The 25990-nt window shown below is 33.1% G+C and overlaps 3 protein-coding genes across 3 annotated transcripts in view; all 3 read left to right on the top strand.

The window, feature by feature from the left end:
• Positions 1 to 25990, top strand: part of LOC132915180 (uncharacterized) — a 204860-nt gene that overhangs the window by 127435 nt on the left and 51435 nt on the right. The gene's annotated exons all lie outside the window — the stretch shown is intronic.
• Positions 1804 to 10240, top strand: LOC132915183 (venom acid phosphatase Acph-1-like). Its single transcript, XM_060974910.1, has 6 exons — positions 1804 to 2656; positions 3987 to 4088; positions 4583 to 4842; positions 5722 to 5884; positions 7249 to 7575; positions 9530 to 10240. Exons 1-6 carry the CDS (start codon positions 2561 to 2563, stop codon positions 9743 to 9745), a joined length of 1164 nt encoding a protein of 387 aa, XP_060830893.1. The 5' UTR covers positions 1804 to 2560; the 3' UTR covers positions 9746 to 10240.
• LOC132915184 (venom acid phosphatase Acph-1-like) lies at positions 13903 to 24355 on the top strand. Its single transcript, XM_060974913.1, has 6 exons — positions 13903 to 14133; positions 17792 to 17893; positions 18656 to 18915; positions 21221 to 21386; positions 23472 to 23798; positions 23923 to 24355. Exons 1-6 carry the CDS (start codon positions 14032 to 14034, stop codon positions 24121 to 24123), a joined length of 1158 nt encoding a protein of 385 aa, XP_060830896.1. The 5' UTR covers positions 13903 to 14031; the 3' UTR covers positions 24124 to 24355.

Genomic DNA, 25990 nt, shown 5'->3' with positions numbered 1-25990 from the left:
TAGAAAACAGATTCACAAAATTTTGAAATCGAGCCACGGATAATCGTTACAAATAATTGTTATAATTGTTACTGAGAACTTCTGGTCGTATCAAGATTTGTAAGATAGTAATAAATTCATGAAATTTAATTATTTTATAGTACTGTTTTGTGTACTCATCACCTGTAGTATTGCTGATTTACAATCTACCGATATTTGGAGATATTGAAATCGTTGCGTTTTCAAATTTGATTATATTTTTAATGTGGACGTAACTGCAATATATCGCGAATTTCATGATACATAACAAACTTAGTCTATAAATAATACACATTCATTTAATACTAACTTGTTCTCGATATCTGATAGATTGCCATAAATACCTGTCATAATCAATTATACTCATTGATAAGAATAAGATTGAGACACTGTAGCCATAGTGTCACGTTCCTGGCAACGTTCTCAGACTTTTTAATTATACAACCTGTTTTTAAAAAATCAGGATGCTTTCAAAATGCCACATTTTTATCGAAGTTATTAAAAAAAGACAATATTTACATTTTACCGTGAAAGCTGCCTGTCATATTTGCCGTCTCATAATCTGTTTAGATTTTTCAAAATGATGCTTCCTAGTTAAAAAAAGATTGACCTATCTATTATTATATAATTGTTATAATGAGCATATCATATGAGAGTATAACGTGCAAGTGTAAATAGTTTTATCTTTATCAAATGGTGAATTTTTAAATATCTTAACTAATCTTTATCTTTCTGGCTCCTATTAATCTTTATAGCTGGCAGCGTTGATCGTAGAATTTACTCGCTGAATACCGAAGATTTTGCTGAGTGCTTTAGTAGGTGATATATCAAGCACGTGATAAAGAATAAATTGTATCAGCGGCATAACGCCATGATTATACTATCTCAGATTTTTCACCAAAATTTTTATAAAATATAACAAGAGACATCGAGCAGTAAAGCTCTAAACTATGCTTAAGTCAATAACTATTTAAATAATAGAGATAAGCGGCTAAAACTTTGCCGAAATGCTTTTCCTAGGAAGCTCTTTCGATTGATGTATTACAAGTTAAATTTGGTGTAGCAGCACTTTTATTATGTTTATTCAGCTGAGCCCTTTGCACGGTTCGTATTTTTACGCAGGGTATCCCAGTATTGGCGGTACAAATAAGGTAAACGCTTCTACATGAAACAATAAGTCGAAAATGCGGAATAAATCCTTTCGTTCCAAGTTTCGTTTCCGAGACCACCGAGTTTAAAGATTTTTCAAGTATGCTGAAACTACTTAGCTGATTCCAGACTGGATAAGAGCGAATAATCGACAAGAGATTATTCTGCGCGTAACAATAAGTCGAAATTGTCTCTGAAGAAATGTGAAATTCGAAAATTGATAATGAATAAATTGATATATTTTTCACTTATATTCTTTATCTTTCAACCTTCTGTTGGTTGTATATTCGTACCCAATCAGTAATTGGATTTTCTCGAAAACGGAGCCTCAGGAAAAATTAATTTATTTTATGTTTGCAACTTGTTTCTCTCGTGTAAAATCACCTCCACATCATTTGTACCACTAGTACGGTGATTTCCTATATTATCATATCCATAACATTTTTATTCGGTATAAACTATTTTGCTGCGTGATGCTTCTTTTGTTTTTTAAATTATTTTTCTACGTGGAGTTCACTCGTATTTTCTTTCATTTGTATGCACCTAATGTACCGAATGTCTTTCTCTGTTTGTATTATGACAGCTACTACGAAAAATTTTTCTATTACTATACATATTATTATATTACTGTATATTACTATACACTTTATATTACTATACATAAACATTTCTTCAATATTATCTTCTTTTTATAATACGTACGTTGCTAATTTCATATCGATATCCATGTCTTTATTGTGCAAGTAGCATCCGTACAAACCGTTATTAATCTACTGTATTGTTAAATGAACGACAGTTTTAATTCTTTCGAGATGAATATTTCTTTTAACAATGAAAATTATAATATGATTATACGGAATATAATACGTTCAAATTTGGAAAAATAAAAATCAAACAGAATTTTAAAAATGGGACGTGTATAGCTCTACTTGTAATAAGATTCTATATTCTACTGATTCTCAGTGATGTTAAGAAAATTCGAACAATTTAACAGGCTCCTGAAAGTTATACGCGCATGTTTTATTTTAATTATTTTAAGTATTTAAACAATTACTATTATTTCATGTACATTTACCTCTGCAACTATCCAATTCTTCCCTCCAAGTGTAATCATACGTTACTTCACTTGAGATACGGAAGCATTTTTAATCTCCAGATCTTTAAGCATGTAGATATTAAGTTGTCAGATTGCGATGACTTATCCCTCCTCTTATATTTATTTGGACCGTCGATTGTCTACAGTTATAAGTTATAAATTTTATTGCCTCTGTGATAAGTTACTAGTGTCTTTCGCTCAAGCGAGTCTACCACTGCACTTCAACTGTTATATAAAAACGGACTAATAATTTTTCTTACACATCATTTTAAGAATTGGTTCTACACCATATAAAAAATGATTCGTATAAAAATATACGTAGAAATATTTTTGTTCCTAATTCCGATCGTGCAGTCAACAAAAGCAAATTATGAGTTGGAGTCGCTTCAAATTGTGAGTATTTAAACACATTTTTTGAATAAAATTGAATTGTAAAATAAGTTTAACATAATAATATCTAATCGCGGAAATTGCGTATGTATTTGTTTTAACACTGTTAAATTTTTCTAAGAATTCCAATTTCAATGTAACTTATCAACCATGTATTTACATTATACATGTAGTGTATCTGTTCTAAATATCTACACATGCTTATTTTTGTAAGTATGAAAAATGCGACAAAATATTTCGGACGAATGTTATTTTATTTCGTGCAGGAAGCTTAATAATTTTTTCAAGTGGAACTATACATTTTTTATACTCCATTCGATGAATTTTTAACTCTCTACAAAAATGTATTCAGGTAGTTAAAGTCGAAAAATGATTGGTTTAAAATATTTAAACGTTTTTAGGATAAAAGCAACCGCGTTGTCCTTCCTTGCTTTTTATACAACAAGTTTTATAAGATCAAAGTTAAAATAAAATAGCTCTCAAACTGCCCATTTCTTGGCCCGACAACCTTAGTAGTTTTTTTGTAGAGAATTAAAAAAAAGTGCATCGAATGGTGTATACAAAAATACGTAGTTTCATCTTAAAAAGTTACTTTGGAAAAAAGATAAAAATATTCTATTACGTTTTCCCTATGAAGTGAAACAAGTTTCTTCTTTCAACTTTCATCTGAAACATTTTTTAATTTTTTCGCATTTCTGATACTTATAAAAAGTACACATTTAAAATGGAAATCTTGAACTGTTCGATTTACTTTCTGATGAGCTTTCAAAGAAACTCGTTTGCATTTATCGTGCTCATGTTTCCATTCCAACACCTACATTATGTTAATCTTAAATTGTTTAAATAATTGCTCTATACGATATAATATAAGTGTAAATGTAATTTTTATATCGACTTCGGGAAAGTATAAAGGTATCTCGATTCGCTGGGTATATCTTTTATAGCTTTTTTTATGTGTGTTTGCCGATTTTTCCGAAACAAATTAACAAATCAAGATGATTCCTCTTGCACCTTGTAGGATATATTCTCCCGTTGAGCCCGTTACAATTATCGATTAATATTGTGAATCAACATTTGCTATGTCGGATGAAATTTGCTTGATACGTATAAACAAGGATTATCTTTAGGAAATATAAATGTTTTAATTCATACAGTTCAAACCTCTCACTTACATCCAATGAGTTTCCGTGTCCACTCCCTTCTCTCTCTTTGTTATCAGACATAATACAGCAAACAGTTACATGTTTTTGATAAAAGTGAAAATTAATATATAAAAATACTTCGTGCTAATACATTTGGTGCCCGTTTCAATAATCCCTTTGACAATCTTTAGGTATTTAGACATGGCGATCGAACACCAAATAAAGAAGAATTATATCCTACATTAGCCTATGATCCTATTTACGAAACGCTTGGTTACGGTCAATTAACCGAGGTAAGTACATGTTGTGTCTTAATGATATATAAAATGACTTTAAAATAAAAGTATAGTAATAGTAATGGACTTTTCACGTGCAATCCTGCCGAACAATTCTTTCCCCTGCACATTTTTATCTTGTTATCGAAATAAACATGAATACTTTGAAGAAAACAGAAAATTAATATTCCACTGTATTACTTTATTGTCTTGCATATCTAATCTAAAGCAAAGCTTTATCGAAGAGATTTCTGATAAGATTCAAAAGATTACCAAATATTATTAAACGTAACGAAAACAGACGGTACTTTTATTGATCGTACGTCTCATAACTAAGATTGGTAGTAATTTACTACTTGGAAATATTTATACAACTTAGAGTCTCCGTTCAAGAATAGAAAGTTCTTTAATCGTTATATTTTTTATTAACTCGTATTACTTCGCATTTCTCCAAATAAATTGCAAGGATTAAAAGTATATAATATATTTTCATTCTGTTTGTTTTCATCTAGGTTGGGAAAATGAGAGAATTTCGTCTTGGCACAATGTTGAGAAGACGGTATAGTACATTTCTGGGTGGTCATCATAAATATGGTAGCGTTTACGCCTACAGTTCGGACGTTGAGCGAACAAAAATGTCTCTGCAATTAGTTTTGGCCGGTCTGTATCCTCCTACACTGAGCGAGGAAGGCCGAATACTGTTATCTCCAATAGCAGCGAATTACTTGCCGATGATTATAGACAATCTACTGTTCCCGATAAGTTGTCCAGCGTAAGTATATAAATCAATTTAAACACGTGGTTATTCTCGTTCTTGTGCCCATCACAATGTAGGATTATACATTGATTTATTATAATATCTATGGAGAAATAATATTACTACGAACAGAAAAACAATATAACAAAATGTTATACATATAACTGACATAAAGGGATGCATATTATGACTCTTTGGTTGGTGAAGAGATGGAGGAAATTGCAAGGTCATTTCTATCTTTCTAAATAGAATGCGGGTGTTGAGACGACTTCAGCATGTCACATACAGCAATGTGGCAGATGCGTATTTTTACTAAAATTTAAGTCTCATGTTTAATTACATCCTTGCTGTATATTAAATCTTTGTCTACAATAGCCATAAAGAAATTTTGTTAGCAGGGGATAGATTTCATGTATGATTTTCTTTCTAAAATTATCATTATTAATGTTAAAATGTAGGTACTATGAAAGAAGTCGTTTTCCATAAAAACGATAATAGAACTGGCACTTAATTTTGATTTTATAAAACTAGGTAATTATAAAATACTTGAAGTTATTCGAAAAGTTGTAGAATTTATATCTAATGTTATTAAACAAACGATAGAAATTAAATACTGAATAAATAGACAATACGTATTTACTTGTTATTTAATTTCTTAATGACTAAGTTCCCTTCTTATATATCCATACGTAATCTATGTCTTATATACCCACTCTTAAATATCTTAGACATCTTGTTTCAGTTTTAGAATGAATATCATATGAATATATATATTGTTTTATTTGGATATTTTGTATGGGGAACAAATAACAAATTGTAATGTGGCTTACAGATTTCAGATGCAACTAGTGATTATATTGATTATAATTATAGCATAAAAAATATTTGTTTCAGGTTCCGCGATGAATATCGTAAAACGAAAAATTCACCTGCGATTCAGGCGAAAATATCGCAGAACAAAGAACTTTTTAAGTATATTGGCATGCACACTGGTTTAAACATGACATCAGATCCAATTTACTCAATTTATTTATTGCACATCCTCTTCACGACACAGGTATACCATAACTTCAGTTTAAAATTTTGATTTATTCGTTTATTTTATTTTCAGTTTCACAATTTTGCAATTATATATTGGTCACATAAATGTTTATATGAACATTTTTCCTAATTATTTTATCGCCTGAAAAGTACGATCACAATATTTTTACACCATGACGCAAAAATTATGCGCGTTCATAATTTCACCGATACGAAAATACACATAAAAAGCGTAAATAAAATAGGCAATTAAAACCGTGTAATGTTCATCCTACAGGCTATGTTTTTATATATGAACTATAAAATTATTATAGTATATTAATACATTAGCAACAATATATTAATCGTACATAAATATTAATCGTAATAAATTATAATATCTGGAAATTCAAAGTTTCCATTTTCTGATTACAAATACTATTTTTTTCTTTATAATGGAAAACTACAGCAATGCATAATTCTCACATAAAAACGTTTTTCCACATTTTATTCTGCAGTAATATTGGTGTTACCTTGATGATCTGGTGAATTTTAGATGTTGTTACAGAATACAATTTAATTTTCTAGTATTTCCACGTTGATAATAAATCAACGGTCTTGATTAGTTCGATAAATAAAAGTTCAATGAATTTATATTTCCACATATATATAGTGGGGAATTAATTTACCATATCTTCTATCCTAAACAAAATACGGATATTTTTAAAACAAAAGCTTTGATAGTTCACAAAACACTTTGATTCTGAAGTAAATCGGAATGTAACGATGTCATTTGGCATATTAATTCTAGCTTATTAATAATTAGATAATATGAAAAACATTAGAAAATTGAGAAAAATACAGACGTCCGGCAACAGATGGTAAAAGATTTAAGAGCTGCTTCTACGAATCAAAATATGACAAAACTGAACGGAAAAAAGAATTGCGTCTCATTCTTTCTTTGTCTGTAATGTTCGACGAACTTTTTTAGAGGCAGGAATGTAAAAGTTCGAAGGAGAATTTGTGCAGTGATTCCGTAATCCAGCAAGAAAAGAAGACTATAATATTCGATATTGTAAATGATCCTACGTATTGTAACAAAACTCGCAGATTAAGTATTGAACTTAGCTATTTGCAGAAAAGAATCTGAAAAATTTATTTTGTTCTAGTAGAAAATTACATTTTACCCTAACAACACATACAATTTTACTGCATAATATATTTTACGATTTACAATCTGTTAATTATCATTGTATAGCACATTTCATTCAATTTTGTAGAAAATAATTATCACGCAGTATAAATATACAATAGAATTCATTGCATTTTTATAATTATAATTTTATTATCGTATGAATGATAACGAACAGGTTCCAGTTATTAAACATTTTTGAATTACAGAGAAGTATGAACATTACCCTCCCCCCATGGGCAACCGAAGATGTGCAAAAGAAAATAGTGCCATTTGTAAAATTGGAGTATGATATCCAATCTTATAACACATTACTTAAGCGACTAAATGGAGGTTTTCTTATAAAGGAATTCATTAAAAACATGGATACGAAGAAAGATGGAAGGTCTCCGAAGATTTATGTATATAGTGGGCATGAAATAAACATTGCAGCTGTTGCCAGAGTACACGGTTTGACTAAACCTGAAATCCCCAGTTTTGGATCTGCAATTGTAGTTGAAACACTACGAAACAGCATTGGTAAAAAATTTGTTAAGGTACGTTTTGTTAAACTATATAAAATAAAAGTTTACTTGAAATGTGTTCAAATTAACTGTACATGGTGACAAAGAAATAGATGGTCAAACTCCGGTACCGTATCCTACTGTTCCTAAGGATAAGAGAATATCACGTAAATATAACTCTGAAAATTCTTCCTTTCCGGGATATAAACACTTTTAGTAAAGACGTGTGGATTTGCATTCATCCATATAGGTCCATATATTGGTTATTGTTAAGGTTATTCAGTGGATGGAATTAAAGAAATGCGTGGGCAAACTGCAAGGTATTGAAAGTATATATATTGTGAATAATAAATTACAAAATATGTAGTACTATGTAAGCCGGTCCAGATCCTCTCGCTAGCAACGTTACCCTGAGACTGAAACAACTGCCGAAACCAACGTCGGACGTGTACCGCTTATGGTCTTTCCTCGACGCATTCTTTTGTCTATGCGCTTTCGAAGACCTTAGGCGGTTGAGAAACCGAAGACCAGATGTAGAGTTTTCTCAGAAGTGACGATCACTTCAACAGTTATGAAAATTGACAGTAGCGTTTTCATCGTGTCTGCGAGGAGTGTACTTCAAAATACGGGGTACAAATTCATTTTTACATATCATTGACATAATATTACTCGTAGTTGATAATCCGGTGGCAGAAGTTCTTGTCCTCGCATGTATAGGTAAGTATTTACAAAGTGGATAACTTTACCGACCTCAAAATATTTTGTCAAGCTCAACATACCGAACAGTTCCTCCCTATACATGTTACAGTCGTTTGGTTTCAGTTTCCGAGATAGCTTTAGTTCAATTTATGTTACGGTCACAGCTTATTCTGTCATAGACAGACGCTTCAAGGTCTCCTCTTTCTTATATAAACGAACTCGTCTCATTTTCAATAATTCTTTTCAACTCACGCAAGAGAGAAGAATCGATGGATTAGATAATTGAATAATTATCGGCTGAATAGCCGTCGCGCTGTGGAGCTACTGTGAAATAAGTTACGGTATTCAACAATAAGACAGTACAATTCATATTAAGCTTTATGTTATATTACCGTTATTCGAAATTGGAAATACCTCAATCATGATATTGAAAACAGAGACTATTCGATTATCAAAATCATACCAAGCCAAGCGAATGTAACATGTATAAGGAAAGAATTTTCAGAATGTTCACCTTAACAACATATTTAAAGACCGTTCACATTATAATCATTGCTGAATCTGATAAGGATATGCGATATTCTCTCACAAAATTTGCCGCATTGTGTTATGAAAAACACTTTGCATGAAAACTAATGCTATTTGTTTTCTACCGAGTTTTGGATTTTCTTCAACGCGTTCAAGTATCTGATCTCGAACTTTAGTTGTTCGAACATGTCTGTTTCGCTTTCGATTAATTGTAACAGGCGAAAAAGATGCAGTTTCCCTAAGCCTACGATACACTAAAGCAAAAGTATTTGTAACCGAACATCGTCTCTAAGAAAAAATTTGCCAATGGAGATGCTGAAATTCTCTGGCGTTCCCGTTAGCTCGTCCATATGCAACCTGAATATTTGCCCACTCAATAGCAGGATAAATTATTCTGATAATACTTGTCTCTTCACTATGACACGCTTAGACACCCACTGATTTACCATGAAACACACTGCCTTCAATATCAACGTAAAAGAGCTTGCCCTAACACATTTGACAATATTTGAAATTCTACCTCTGACAATTACTTTAGTGTGTATATCTCGGAAAGGAAGAGTTTTTGAACTATTGTTTATACAATAGTTCTTTTCTTATCCTTAGAAACAGTGGAATACCGTACCAAAATTTGGCCACCTACTTCCTTGTCACCCTCTATACAACGTCGCCGCTCTGTTCGAGTTCCAGTGTTTGTTCTTAAATAAATTTTGTTGTGTACGGTTCATGTAAAATCTAATTTTATAAATTTTGTTGATAGATATTACACTGGACTGGCGTTACGGAAGAATTGATCACTTATGCGATTCCTAACTGTGGTGAAATATGTCCATATGAACAGTACGTAAAACTTATGCAATATGTTATCCCTTCAGAAAAAGAATCAGATTGCTTATGGAATAAGATATCAAAGGATATGTTACGTCTGTATTACTCAGGACAATTGAATCTACCTAAAAATGAAAATATGTTTTGAATTTCGAAATTCCAACTTGAAAAGACATTTATGAAAGCCAAATAAGCGCTTATTCTACACCTGCTACTTGGAACCAAATTACTTTGTTACAAACCAATATCTAATATAATATCTTCGTAAGTGTAACGGAACGCATCAGGCGTTTTTAACGTAAATATCTGAGGGCTTGCCTGGATATATATCGTGTAACATCTTTTACTATTTACTGTTTACTATTTACAATCTACATTGATTCAATAAGTTTGATTCAAGATAAAGATAATTTACCAATTATTTATCACGTATTTAGAAAATCCTATGGTAAAGAAATTACTTATAGTAAAAATAATTATTGGTCTAATCTCCGTTCTGCACAAATATTGGTGGCTGGGTAATCCTGGCCAGCCGAAACGTTGACAAAGAAAAAAGGAGGAAAGAAATTGATACTCATATATATTTTTGTTATCTTATTACTGTTATTAAAAGCAATTAATTTACTACGTTTTACATATATATATATATATATATATATAAAATCCAATTAGTTTACAAGTAATTATATTTGTAGTTTATTTATTTATATCCTCTCTCTTTCCCCCTCTCCTCTTTCTAATTATTTTATGTTTATTTATTTAGCAATAATAAGTAATTAAATTTCTTTCAATGATATTGCGCGGAAAGTTATATCGTATTGCGCCACGCAAGTACAGTTGATACTTTATTGTGTGTGCCATATAACAAAATGTTCTGTTAATGTAAACTATTTATTTTCATCTATGATTTTCATGAGCTTTATCGTACTAGATTGAACCATATCGTGCAACGAGGTACACAAGACGTTGCACCTGGTCGACGTGAAAATTGTTTCCGATCTATTAATAAATGTTGCTATCTTGGCAGATGTCTTTGCTCCCGCAGTATTACAATTTGTCCCCTTCCACTAGATAACACTGAAAATTTAAATGAATTTAAGATAACGAAAGACGCACTATACACTGATTTTGATATTTTTGCACCACAGTGTCGAAGTAATGTCAAAACTAATTTGTTTATTTGTTAGACCGATCGTCAAACTTTTTTTTTTCGCGTGGAGAAATCCTCATTGACACTCCGCCGCTGCTGGCAGCAGCAGACAGTATCCGGACTCTTCTTACTGACTAAAACTCCACGATGGCCTGCTAGCGCGTATGATAGGAATGCCCCGTGGTCTCATTCTTTGCGAATCGGTGCATTCTCCGCGACCCGTTAATCGAGCCAATCCTAATGTATTGACAACAGTGTGGGTCATTGCCCCTGGCGTCATCCCCCTGCAAGTCGCGTCCCCTTGAGGGTGGTGGTGGAGCGGCCCTGGGCCCTGAGAGTTTCTCTTTCTCTTCCTTTCTGCCCGTTCCTTTGCGAGCATGACTCGCTCGCAGAAGAGGCGGACAGCCTCGTATTTCTGCGGTTCGGACTATTCAGGGGCGCCAACACCCCCTAATCGGCAGTCTGACCAGGATCTTGGCATCAATCACTGCCACCACGAGTCCCAACCCGAACTGGTCGAGCGGATGGGTTGCTACTACCTCCGGGCTCACACTCGACCCCCGTGGTACCATTCTAAGTCATTGGTCGAACTATCGTGTGGATGTACGGCCACGTCACTGCCGGCTCGGCGACCTGCTAGCTTTGCTCGGCAGACCCAAATGGGACTCACGTAAGCGGGGGCCTGAAAGTACTTTTGTACCCGGGACTTATCCGACGGTCCCACCCTTGGCATCAGGATCGTGGGTGCGCTAATACCCAAGGCCACGTAGAGAGAACATAACCGCGGTCAAGCGCATTACACTCCCGGCGACCATCATTGCGGTATACACATAGGACTCACGTAAGCGGGACGCTTGTCCCCACGGTGCTCCCTGGCTGCGGGAACGTGGGTTTGCCAGCCCCCATAGACTTGCATAAGTGAGCTCTCCGTGCGGAGCATTCTGTAGGACAGCGGGAGACCGCGTCGGCTCCTCCATGCTTCCCAACTTGGGAGGACGGCCTCGATGTTTGCCTCCCTTGCTGAACAGCTGTCACGCATTCTCCTCAGCGGTTCCCTGGTCGTCTGAGACCGTCTGCTCGGCCGAGTCCTCTCCCGGGTCCAGCGCTCTCATATGGATGTATCTCCACTTGAGCACCAACGCCCGAAGCTCGAGGCTCCCACGGTGAAGACGCGGCCAGAACCGTTGCCGACGCGTGGGACACTGTTCGGTATCCCCTGATGATTCTGATGGCGGTTACCTTGTGCAACCTCCTAAGCACGACTCGCCATCAAATTGTTTGCCCATACCGGGGCCCCGTACATCACTTGTGCAGGCCGCACAAGGCGTTGGCCGCATTCGTCACCTTTGGAATCAGGGAGTCGAAGTGCGGCTCGAACGTCCACTAGCTGTCGATGACGAGACCCAGGTATTTCATCCGCGATCCCACCTCGACGGTTTCGCCTGCCATGCTTATGCTCAGACCGGGCGGAGAAGTCCCTCGCCTATTCTTGTCGTAGAATCAGATGGCCTTCGACTTCGCAGGGTAGACCCTCAGGCCCACTCCGCGCACAGTCCTTCGCCGGTGCGCAACGTCTCGTGCCACCCGCGACCTCCTACCAGGACCAGAGTGTCGTCCGCGTAGCATACCATGGCCGCGCCCGGAGGCATCGGGCAGCGCAGTACCTCGTCGTACGCGATGATCCACAGGATCGGTCCCAACACCGAGCCCTGCGGGACGCCGCGTTCGATGGGCCGCCTTTCCTCCCCCTCCCTGTTGATGTAACATACCCACCTGTCGTTGAGGTAGGCGCGGATCAGCCGAACGAGGTAGCTGAGAACCTCAAAGTGTTCTAGAGCCGCCTGTTCCACAGCATAGTTTGAACGCGTTGACGATGTCCAGAGATACCGCCAGCGCCACGCCATCCCGGGAAACCATGTCCTCCGTGAGTGTCCGTACGTGTCTGATCGCGCCAATCGTCGAGCGTCCTTTCCGGAAGCCGTACTGACTTTCGTGTCAGCCCGGCACCCGCCCTGACATGTGTCGCTTCAGACGGGCGGGGACGACTCTCTCGAGGAGGATCTTCTTAAACTAACGATCACTGACCATAAGGGCTCAGAAGAAACAAATATTGGAAAATTTGTGTTTTATTTATATTCGGCGACCGAAACTTGGAGATTAAGAAGGCCAAATACACATTTTTATTATTTTAAAGCAACAAACCGAATGAAAAGATCGCACTTATATTGCATGTGCATAATCCAAACAAAAATTTGTCGTTTGAAATTTATAACCGCTACTATGTATGATATATCGCGGGTTTCATGATACAGTGTATTATATCTTTCTATAAATTCACATTGACTTACCGTTAATTTAATGCACGATAAAATCTGATAAATTGTTATAGATAGGTATTATTATTATAGATAGACATTAATGACAGTAGATTCTTTCTCTTACCGATAAGGATAACATATTTGAAAGAATCAGGTACGACAAGATATTGTCAATCGTTTCTGTTTTCATAAAAACAATCGCTAATATTTTATTATTCAGTGTTAAGTGAAACATCAAGGCAGCAGTGAGTCACACCAGATTGTATGCAGATAAAGACAGACATCTGGATTAACAAATCATTGCTACCAATAGCAAACAAATTATGTACGAAAAATTCCAAGAAAAAAGTTCTGCAGAATATTCAACTCAATAAATTCTAAAAACTATAAACTGTACAATAATTATTGAAATATATTTATATTTCAACGTGGGTTTTTAGAATCAGCAAATACATTTTATAGGATGAGTCGTATTACGAATAAAAAATGATTTTCAGTATTAATTTAAACAATATACATCCTGTAAACTAATTGTATGAGTGTTATGAGTAAAGAGGAATATTTCTTGATCTATTTACCAAACTGTTTGATCAGATTTCGTAATTAATATTGCGATGTATGATGTGTTCATTTATCTATGTAATTATCGAATTTTTCAAACGTTTCCCTTCAAGTGTAATCAGAAATGCATCCACTTGAAATACGGAAGTAATTTTGCTCTCGTAATCGGTTAAGTATGTCATGTTAATTTATCAGATTGCGACGATTTATCTCCCTCTTCCATTTATTTGAACAATTGGTTGTCTGGAATAATAGACTATAAATTTGATTGCGTTCGTCACAAATAGATAGTATCTTTCGCTCAGCATTCTGTCCCGTCCTATCTTTTTATATAAAAACAAACTAATATTCTTCCTCAATTGTTATTAACATCATTTTACGAGTTATCTCTGTATCATACAAAAAATGATTCGTATAAAAGTATGCGTACAATTATTTTGGTTCTTTTTGATCCTGCAGTCAACAAGTTCGAAGAAAGAAGATTATGAACTGGAGTTGGTACAACTTGTAAGTAGAAAAACATTTTATAATTAATTAAAATGCAGTTGCGAGATGTTTTATAAAATAACTGTAACGTAATAATGTGTAATCATGAAACATTACAATTATGTGTGTATATATTTGTTTTAGCATTTTTTAAATTTTATTCTTAAAATATTAAATTCTGGAAATTCCAGTTTTTAATGTAACTCATCGATATATATGTAGTTTACGCAATAATATGCAAAAATTTCCAATTTTGTTTAATATACTTCGAAACGATATTCTTCTACAGTGTTGTATCTTCTAACGAAATTTGTTTCAATTCATTGCTTTCGTGTCTCTATCGCAACACCTGAATATTAGTAAATTTAGGTATTTCGAATAAAGTAGTTTTGATTTTTCGATTTATTAATAACCTTTGAACTATTATTCCAACGTATTAAATTTGTTTCTCAGAATTAAATTTAATACGAAACAAATTCAATAGCTCCAATAAGAATGGACGTTAAATATGCGCGCCATGATTACACATAATTAACTTTTATCATAATAAATAAATAAAAAAAAGTTCTGCTTCATAAATAAGATTTACAACAATTGGAGGGATTTACGTAGATTGCATAGTTTATAGCATGCCATTTATACGTTATACCATTTATTCTTTAAATGTAACAAGATGTCAATCGTAAAGTAATGCTATTTACAAAACATATTATTACATGTTATTACATGCAATTCGTGATAAATGTTAAAAGATATAAGATTTGTATTCTATATAGTAGTAGAAACTGCGACAAATAAATTGTCCGCATCTTATTTCAATTTAAGTAAAAGATTTTATATGTATCGTTCGACACAATTTCTTATCGATTATACTATAGAAAACTATACCCAAAACTATACTATACCCAAGAAAAGTCATATGCAATATTTTTTATTGTTTCGATAAAGAAAACAGCTTGATAAGTCACGAAATTAAAATAATATTGTTTCAAATTTTCAGACATGTTTTCTACGTTGTTTCGAACATTAAAAGTAGCTCTTTGCATTTAAGAAATTATAATTAAAAGGTTTAAAATGTCGTAAACAAGAGCGGAAAATATCATATTCATTTAGTTAATAGCGTTACAAATAGAGAATGACTTGAGCAATTGATAATATAATACAGCAATGGATAATGCAGGAATCCACCGTTCCAATCACTTGTATCATAACACGGTTGAAGAAATTATCGATACACGATATGTGATTCTATATGTTATTTGTTATCCCATAGTTTCAATGCAAATCACCGCTGTAACGAATCAATAACGTCACACGAGAATCGAAAATGATAAGGAAATCAGGTGACCCCCAAACCAAAGCATCGAATGTGTGGTCTATCGCGTACTTGATCAATGACAATACTAAAAAAATAGTAACAAATAAATAATTTTTTATCGCTACAAATAAAATAATGTAGGACCGTTTATTTTATAAAATTCGATCCAAGCCATCACGAATAAATGAAATAGGTAAAAAATCAATCGCAAATCCTACACTACCATGTTACAATAAAACAGATTTCTTGTAAATTCTTTACATGTTTTCTTACAATTTTCATACAGTTTTCATGTATCTGTATAAATAGGTATTTTCTAATAAATTGTTTGAAATTAAAAAAAAATACGTGTTCATTACGTTCGAAATGCGTGTAATTCAAATATGTATAATATTTATAATGGCCAGTACTGTTTCTCGTCGGTCGATCACACGAAACATTGGGAGAAAACATGTAAAGTAAACAGTGTAACATCTGTCATATAGATAGGATCTGTTATAATTTAATTGTAAATTATAGGTCGTTGATTAATAAAAGATGACATATTGTCTGAAATTTAAGAATCGGTAAACAAATGACAATTTAAAATGACGCACCTTGCCGATAAGCTAATCGACTTTGCGTAAATTATGAAAATATATTTCCAGAATAATCATATCTTATCGCTTTATTACAATATACACGTGTTATAGTTTGCTTTTGATAGTAAAGATGTGTTCAACTGAAATAATTAAACAAATTCGTGAGCTCTATCAGCTTCATAAAAATTTCGACACAGTTTCAAACAGTTCAAGGATCCCTGTGTGCTTCGTTAGATACATGGCCAAAAATAAATATTAGGCAAAGAGAATATTTTTGTTGACTTACCGAGAAGGTCGTAAGCCGAGTACAAATAGTAAGATGTTTAAAGTCAAGAAATGGGAGAATAACTATGGCAAAGTAACGCAAAAGGTTGAAACTTCCTTACTCAGTTCGAACTATACAAAGAATGCTAAAATCACTAAACTTTGAATTAAAAAAAAAAAAAAAAAAAAAAAGAAAAAGAATGGGAAAGGAGATATATTTATCGTCTTTTTTCGTATGTGTGCAATGTATGTATAGTATAATCGGTAAAAAAATTGTGTAATCCACTATACAATTCCTGACAAAAAGTTTCCAACCAGACACAGTAATATGCAATTTGCTCGAAACATTCATGTTTAAAAATTATGAAATATTATCGTGTACAGTTAATGATGTAGCGCAACAATACGATTATAATACCATCGAGTTTTTAAAAATAGTTTAAATGATCGACAACAGTTTAGAAACAAGCGAAATTGTTTGAAATAAACATGCCTTTTTTCCCTTTCCTTAAAAGTCAGCGCGCTTTATTATGCCTGCGAATCGATCGTCGGACACTCAAAATTCAAGCGCCGTCGCCTCAGAGCCTGTTGCTATCCGATGAGACCTATGCATAGAGAACATTCTCCTTCTTTGAAACATGCACTCACCTTTTCTACTTATTCTCTCCACCTCCTTCTTCTCGAGAAAATGGCAAGTCAGAAATTTCGAGCAAAATTCGGAAGCAATTTTGGTAATTTATCCAACTTCGACCATTTCCTCTATCATTAGTCTGTAATAGAACTTCAATAAGTAAACAAATTTCTTCTATAAGTCTACACGCCTATCCTAGCTTTTTTCGGACTGTTCTTACACTTCATGTCTCGATTGCATTATATGTCAATTAACAAATTAAACTTGAACAAGTGGTGGAAAATTGAAGCTTAATATAAAGTAAATAAGAACAAAATAACACAAAATTCCATTTATTATGAGAGAGAAGCAAGAGAAGAAACAAAATGTTACGCGAAGAAGAGGATGTTACTTATAGAAATCATGGAAAAAATTAGGAATAACTAAAATAATTTCCTCGTAAATTAGAATTAACGAATCTGATTGGAATTTCTTTCTAGGATTTCCGCCAATTGGAAACTCTCTTCCGTGTAATATTATGTTTTTCCTCTTGCTTCTCTCGCATAATAAGTTTGTACTATTTTACTGTTATTTACTTTACGAGGTGTCTCTTATTTTCTCATCACTTTATAGACATGAAGTGCCTGATCGATAACTTCTTGCCAAGTGTTGTGAAAGTAGCTTAATTAATTAATTAATTAATGTTGTGAATATAAATATGGAAAATGAAAAAAATGCTGGCTGATTCGAAATTGCGCTTCAAAGGTGATTGAAGACTTATAATACATTAGGAATTATAATTTTTATAAAAACATATTTGGATATACAAACAAATTGATATATACGGATGTTTTACATTAACACATTTAATATTCGTTTCAATAATCTTTCTTACAAAATTTGCAGGTGTTTAGACATGGCGATCGAACACCAACTAAATCAGAATTATATAAAAAGGTAGCCTATAATCCTATTTACAACAAGCTTGGCTATGGTCAGTTAACCGAGGTAAGTACATATTATATTCTAATAATTCATAAAGTGACTTTTTCGATGAAATGTAGTAATCGTAATCGATTGTTTACTTTTATGCATTTTCTTTATCTAAATATTTTATATAAAGGTATAATTATACTATATAGTATAATATTATACTATAATAATTATACTATATAGTATAATTATACCTTTATAATAAGGTGATAAGTGATAAGGAAGTACATAATATATGTAATATATACGACATAGCAATAAATCGCGAGATATATATATATTATTATATATATTATATATATTATATATATTATATATATTATATACATTATATATATTATATATAATATATTATATATATATTATATACATTATATATATATATATATGACGCTTCAGCGGTACAAAGTATCTTTGCAAGAGTTTTAAATTTAATATAAGCTTTTAAAAATTTTAAGTTTGATATATATATATATATAAATATATATATATATATATATATATATATATATAAATATATATATATATATATATTTGGACTTATAGCTTATATTAAGCTTATATTAAATTTAAAACTCTTGCAAAGATACTTTGTATCGCTGAAGCGTCAACGTGTTGTATCTGTGAAACCCCGTTATAACGATTTGTCGAATGCCCCCGCAGGGTAAATGGTAAAGATTATTGAAGATATAAAACAAAAGTCATCCAATATAAGATAGAAATAAAACTAGCCCTAGCATAAAGGTCTATGATATATATATGTTTGTTCTCGTTTAGGCTGGAAAAATAAGAGAATTTCGTCTTGGTGAGATATTAAAAAAACGGTATGGAGCATTTCTTGGTGATCATCATGAATATGGTAACGTTTATGCCTACAGTTCGGATATAGATCGAACGAAAATGTCTCTGCAATTAGTTCTGGGCGGTCTGTATCCACCAAGGTTCACCGAAGACGGCCGTTTACACTTATATCCAATACCAACGCATTACGTACCACTGATTTTAGACAATCTACTGTTCCCAATGCTTTGTCCAGCGTAAGTGTATAAATCAAATTAAATACATCGCTATTCATTGTATTTGTCACAATACAGGATTATGCATTTGACATTGCATAATATTTATGAAAAATACCACTATTAACGTTTACGACATATAAAATCGACGAAATCATATCAATTGTTCAATCAAAAACAAAGCACTGTAAATATGCGCTCGCAAAGATATGTTCGTATATATATGTACATACACGCCGTAAACATGTACTACTGGCCAATAATGTTGCATCACTTACTTCTTACATTTATTTATTTATTCAATTATTTGTTCAATTAATTATTTAATTATTAATTAGTTACTCATTGAAAACTCTAATAAATTTTATTTCTAATAAATTTCTAATAATTTTATTTTTATGTATTATCATATATTATAAAATACGTACAGTGCCAATGAAATAACGGATTTATAATAAAATATTTCATAAAAGCAGTGTAAAGCGTACAATTTGTATCAAATATCAGCATGTGCTCTAAAACTTATGGCCGGCAGTTACCTATATATATATGTCGGGTTAACGTTATGATTAGGGGCGTGTAACGAGTCTTCATTTGGATTAGAAAGTGTTATTACGCAATAGAGAAGATATCTACTAGTACTAATATGATTACTACGGAATTTGACAAGTAACCGTGGTAATTGGATACTCGAGATACTAATGACAATGATCTTAGGTTCGATAACGAATCCGCGGTCAACGGGATGACAAATATACTCTCTTCCAAAGTCTAAGTCGGACTCGTGATTAAAAACGTGAAATTCACTGATGGTAAAAGGCTTTGTTTCCTCGCTAATGAGATCACACGATAATGTATTATCCGTCGCGGTGATGCTGCAGCGGAAAACTATGATGGGGTGTGTCTAAGGACACGAGATCATCGGATTCGTCGAGGAAAGCCTCTGCTCGGAATGTGAGGGAAATGGACGTTGCTGTTAATTGGTTAATTTCTCTGTTGGTGGTTAGAAAAAGATGTTAGCCGCCCTTGAGAGAGAGTTGCTAGCAGGAGGCGTCGTTCGCGAGGAAAACCGATCTCCCGTATTTTCCCGTACTAGGTGACAGATTTACGCACTGTTAGCATAAAGACTGTTTGTCAATTTGAAGGACCTTAATTAACTAAATCCTAGGATTTACAGCGGGTCCTCAGGCTAACTGAACATATACTGTGAATGAAGCATCGACGTTTGGCAATCATCTCGTCCGAAGAATAAGGTCTGTGTATGGCGAGCCACGGGGCAGAGACCGTTGGAATGTTTACTGCTAGATATCGGTACAACTATTTTTTCTATGCCTCTGTTAGGTAAAACGTTCATCCCGTGACCGCGGCTACGTTCGGCGACTAGTTGTCGCCTTGAGCCCAAGCTCATTATCGCAAATCTTGGACAATTATAATCGGGTTGCTTGTAAGATTAAAGTGTTACGGATAATCCTAAGAATTCCGAAGGGAAGGCCCGGTGTACTTTCATCTCCGACATATATATATATATATATCGTATATGCATAATCGATTTACTAGAAAATTGGCATTATCGGGAAAGGTAATTTTTTCAGGAAATCGATTTACAACAGAAATTTTCAAATACGAAATTATTAATAACTCAGATGTTTAACAATAATTCTTTTATAACTTAGGTAATAGTTTGAGGTTCTGCAGGATTCTAATGATATATTGTCTTTATTCTTGCTAAATAATTATTGAAAACAATTTATCGAAAAATTATAACAACTCTATAACAGTATCTCCTTTCTAAAAGTTTTCTACAAACATCTCAGTTCTGACTATTTTTAGATGTCATTTTTCTAACAAGCTAATCATGTATAGTCTGCTATAATCAAAACGGAAATCATAACAAATAAGCAAAATTCAGCAATTCAATTCAATTCCATGGTCATTGAAACTTTTTTTTTTTATTTTATTTTGGTTTTTTTACAATTTTTCCTGAAGGACATTTGGTAAAGTGTTATATCTTATTGGTGAAAAGAAATAAAATAAAAATAAATATAGCATGTGAGTGGCTACCCCCAGCGGGGTGCCAGCTTCGTTTTTTCTAAGTTATATTTTTAATGATCATTGAAACTTTCTAAGTCATTTCTAAATCCATATTATTATTTTAGTAAGAATAGGAAATGCGTAACGTGAATGTAAAACAAATAATAAATTACTCGATAGTTTTGTTTCCTGGTACGTTTTCAATCTTTATGAAGCTACTGCCACGTATTCTAGATGTCTTTTTGCACCTTTTATTTATTTCTAATTACAATAGGTAAAACTGTGTTTCTTTCAGATATATGAAGGAATATATCAAGACTAAAGCTTCTTCATCTTCGGTTCGTGCAACAATATCGGAAAACAAAAAATTTTTCCAATATCTTGCAAATTACACAGGATCAGACATGGTCTTGGATCCACTCTTGTCAACTTACAAACTGCACCACTTCTTGAAAACACAGGTTTGTCTTAAATCCTTTTATTTTACTCTTAGTTTCGGCGTTTTGCATCATTGTACATCGTCGGCATGGATATATTTACGATCGCTTTTCCTTATAATTTGATCGCTTTGTTGTTCACATTGTTACACTTTGCACTGATACTAACACTGTTTGAGCCTTCCGAAAAAGAGTTTTGTCGAGAAGGGAAAGAGATCCGAGTAATTTCATTAGTATCACAGCTGGCTCCACCAGGCTGTCGCACTGATACCACATATACATGTACAGTATCGTCAACTGCAATACCGACGGAACGTTGGATTTCTTGTTTCGTGTTACACGAAGCATTGTTAAACGTAACAGTGTAAATACGTAGTGACAATCCAGACAGTAAAAGCTTCAAGACTCTCAACTTTATCATTTTGGGAAATGCAGGTTCAATTTTTAAAAGCATTGCATAAAAAAACATCGCTGAACCGGAAATAATTAAGTAAAAACTCTGCTGATGTTTGAGCGGTGTAGAAACGCGAATGTTCGGCCGTTATCCTTGCGACATCGCGAATCTGTCTCTCTGGTGAGTACGCGATACGTGCATACCGCCTTATTCCAGTTGTCGGAATAATACCAGTAATATAGCCAGTAACGTGATCGGAAATGTTCGATTTTCATATTTTTAATTGTTTATATCTTTTTCATTTTTAATAATTTTTGAGAAAAAAGAGACGACGCCTCGAAACTTTTTTTTCGTGAGTTCATCAACGTATCTCGTGAAACATATGCAAAAATACATAATTTTTGAAATTTTTTCCCATAATAATATTGATTCTAACTTGACGTTTTGTAGATTGTGAGAAACGTTTAAAAATTCGTAAAATTCGTAAAACAATGTCAATATTATGTATAATATATAGAATATAATTTTCTAGTCTCGCACACGAGCCTAAGTTCTAGACTAAATCGCTGAATAGGAATTTCTACATGGGGAAGAGCAAAAGTTTTATTGGTCTAGCAAACAGTGCGATTTTGAAGGAAATTGCGATGCAACGATGTTATTTAACATATTAAATCTAGTTTATTAATAATTAGAAAGTATGAAAACTGTTGAAGAATTGAATATTTTAAATATATAGAGGAAAGTAAATAGTTATTACAATAATGGTCTCGTTAACCGCTAAAACATTGATATTTACAAAATCGATATTAGCGAAGTACCTACCGAGCACTTTGAGCTTAACCGAGAGTGAAAAATACAAAATGTTTGGAAATATATCAAAACTGAAGAGTAAAAGAAATTCATCTTTCGCATTCTGTTTAATACTCACTCAAAAAAAATCAATTGCGATTTTGAAATCCAACGAACCAAGACAAGAAAACATTCGATATCGTAGACTGTAAAAGATTTTGCATATTGCAAAAAGAATCGTAAATTAAATTGCTCGGGGATCATCTGTCGATATTAAAAGGCAAGCACTCGGGCGATCGCTAAGCGCGGTCGCTCTTGAAGTATTACCGACGTGCCAATTATACCGACGTATCACGGTAATTGGCACATCGGTAATACGTACAATTGTATCGATTGATCAATGATCGCACACTTTTCCCGTCAACCGCTTTCCTACCTAGTCTATAGTCACACCGAGTGAGTGTATTGTATGGAATCATACAAGGCGTCTGTATAAAAAATCCAATCGAATTCCAAGCAATTTTATTTTCTTTCGTTAGCAGCATTTGCCTCGAAATTTCAACCTTTGTCACGGTCCATCTACAACCTATCAAGTCCTATGTATTAAACATTAAAAGCAGTTTGGAAAATTCATTTCGTTTTGTACAGCAAAATAGATTTCAAAATAAAAAAACATCCAATTTTGCTGCATAATATGTCTTACGCTTTTACAAAATGGCAATTAATTTCATATAATATATTTCATATAAAATTAATTAAAGGTAAATAAACGAATAAATAAATAAATTCATTTCATTTCGTACAAAATGATAAATACGTAGAATAAAATATTATTCTGTATAATAGTACAATGAAATACATTTCGCATTTGTAATTATAATTTGACTGTTGTAATAACGATAAAATGCAGTGTTTTAATATTACAGGAAAGTATGAACATTACTCTCCCAGAATGGGCAACTAAAGATGTGAAACGCAAACTGAATTCACTTGTAAAATTAGAGTATGATATTCAATCTCATAACACGTTAATGAAACGACTCAATGGAGGTTTCCTTGTAAAGGAATTTATAAAAAACATGGATGCTAAGAAAACTGAAAATTCTCCAAAACTTTGCGTATATAGTGGACATGAATTGAATGTTGCAGCTTTTGCCAAAGCACACGATTTAGCTAAACCTGAAACGCCTCTCTATGGATCGGCAATTATAGTCGAAAAATTGCGAAATTGTATCGGCAAACAATTTGTTAGAGTACGTTTTATTAAATTATGCAAAATGAACATTTTCTTTAAGACTGCTGAAATTAATTATTCAAATTATTCAACACTTTCTTTAACGTATATATAAAATCTAACGTTATAATTTTTGTCGATAGATGTTACACTGGAGTGGCGTTGATGAAAAATTAGCCACTTATACGATTCCTAAATGTGGTGAAATATGTCCGTACGAGAAGTACGTAAAACTGATGAAACGTGTGATCCCTTCGGACGAAGAATCAGATTGCTTATGGAATAATGTATCGCTGGAAAAGTTACGTCGGTATTACTCAGGACTGTTGAATTTAATTATGTAATAGAGGTATATGTTTTAAATGCGTATCATCGAAGACCTATGTGAATATAGAACTTTCACGATTTATGCAATGTTTTTTCTTGTAAATTTCATGTAAATTTCACTGTTATCGACGTAAAATCGATATGACGTAAAGTGGCATTGCAACACTAATAATAATTGGAATTAAAACAGCAAATCGAAAAAGGTTGTCTGTTTTGGAAATGAAATTACAGAAGCATGCTAATAACGTATGTTTATTATTATTACATTATTTTTCAAAATCATTTATATAATTAAGAAGCTAAGCTTAATATCAGTATTGGTAGCTCAATTTATCGATGTATTTGAGGGCTATTCCTGTTCAAGTATATCGAGCATGGAATTTGCCTTCCATGAATACTACACAATTATTTTTTTAAATAAAACAAGTATTCTCAAGTATAATGGAACACTAGTCGAGCCGGTTCAAAATTTTACAACCAGCTTATCAGAAATTCTCTATTCGCGTAAAATCATTTTTTCTAAACTGACATTTTTAAATAAATGCTAGTGTCAACGTCCAAATAAAATTCAGAGGAATTTCCTTTATCATCTATAGCTTCTAGACTAGATAGTTGTATCCTAAATTTTGTTGAAAAAATTCAACGCACTGATAATGATAATCGTAATTCGATTGCCACTTGCAAGGGATTTGAATCGTTCGAAAATCGAAGTACGAAGAAGACATTGTAGGATCTACGTTATATTTTAACAATATTCTAAAATTCGTAAATTACAGAGGAATATAGTTCGGGATTTGTATAATATGCTAAAAGATTTATTCAAAACATCAAGATGAGATAATGAAATAAGATATATGATGATAAAAAATAAGACGCGATTCGCTATGAGCGTGTGACGCGTGCGGTAGACCGTCTGCGTTCGTAGTTTGCGACTAAACTCTGCAACCATACTCTTGCTACTTTCTTGCAGTTCCAGCCAGCTTCGATAAATGACAGCATCGCTCGTAGACAAAAGCGCGATAGTATGCCACAAGGACAGACATACTTCTCTCCCCAATTTCACGATTATTCGTTAATTACTCTTTTCCTTGGCAAAATTCGTGAACTTTTAGGATCGTACGATAAAGGTAGAACCCCTAACAGGATTACAACATTGATTTCGAGCGGAATTTCCTATTAATTAATTAGTTATGAATAATTATCGTAGCAAGCAATAGCAAGTGTCACTGTTAGTTCTGGAGAATTCATTCGCTCTCCAAGGAATTGTAGAAGCTTCCTTAGATCCTGTTCTAAGTTCTTCGTACACAAAAGATAGTAAATTAACTGCGCGTAGCGAAAAATATGCGAAAATTCACTGCGTCGCCCCTGAGTGACGACGGGACGCTGTGGATGAATGCAAACAATATTTAAAGTATTAATTTCTAACATTTAAACTATTAATTTACAGAATTTAAGCCATTAATTTAAAACATTTACATCATTAATTTACCGCCTTAAAGCTATTAATTTAGAACATATAAAACACTAATTTACGACACTTAAGCTATTAATTTCTAACATGTAAAAACCACATTAACGACGTCAGCAAATAATACAATAATATATTACATAGTAATAACGCATAATGATGTAATATTACGCTATATTATATTGCTATATATTATATCATAACACGTCAAAATATATATCGATATATTATATTACGTTATAATATATTACCTTATATTATGTCATTCTATAAGTAATAAAATGATATAACATAAAATAATATTACGCAATATGATATAACGTAATATATTATTACATTATTACATTATAATGTGTTTTGTAATACATAATAACGAAATACCATACAACGTAATATATTATGACAAAATACTGCAT

The sequence above is a fragment of the Bombus pascuorum genome, chromosome 16, assembly GCF_905332965.1.
Source record: "Bombus pascuorum chromosome 16, iyBomPasc1.1, whole genome shotgun sequence".
NCBI lineage: Eukaryota > Metazoa > Arthropoda > Insecta > Hymenoptera > Apidae > Bombus > Bombus pascuorum.
This window is presented reverse-complemented; position numbering and strand designations above follow the sequence as displayed.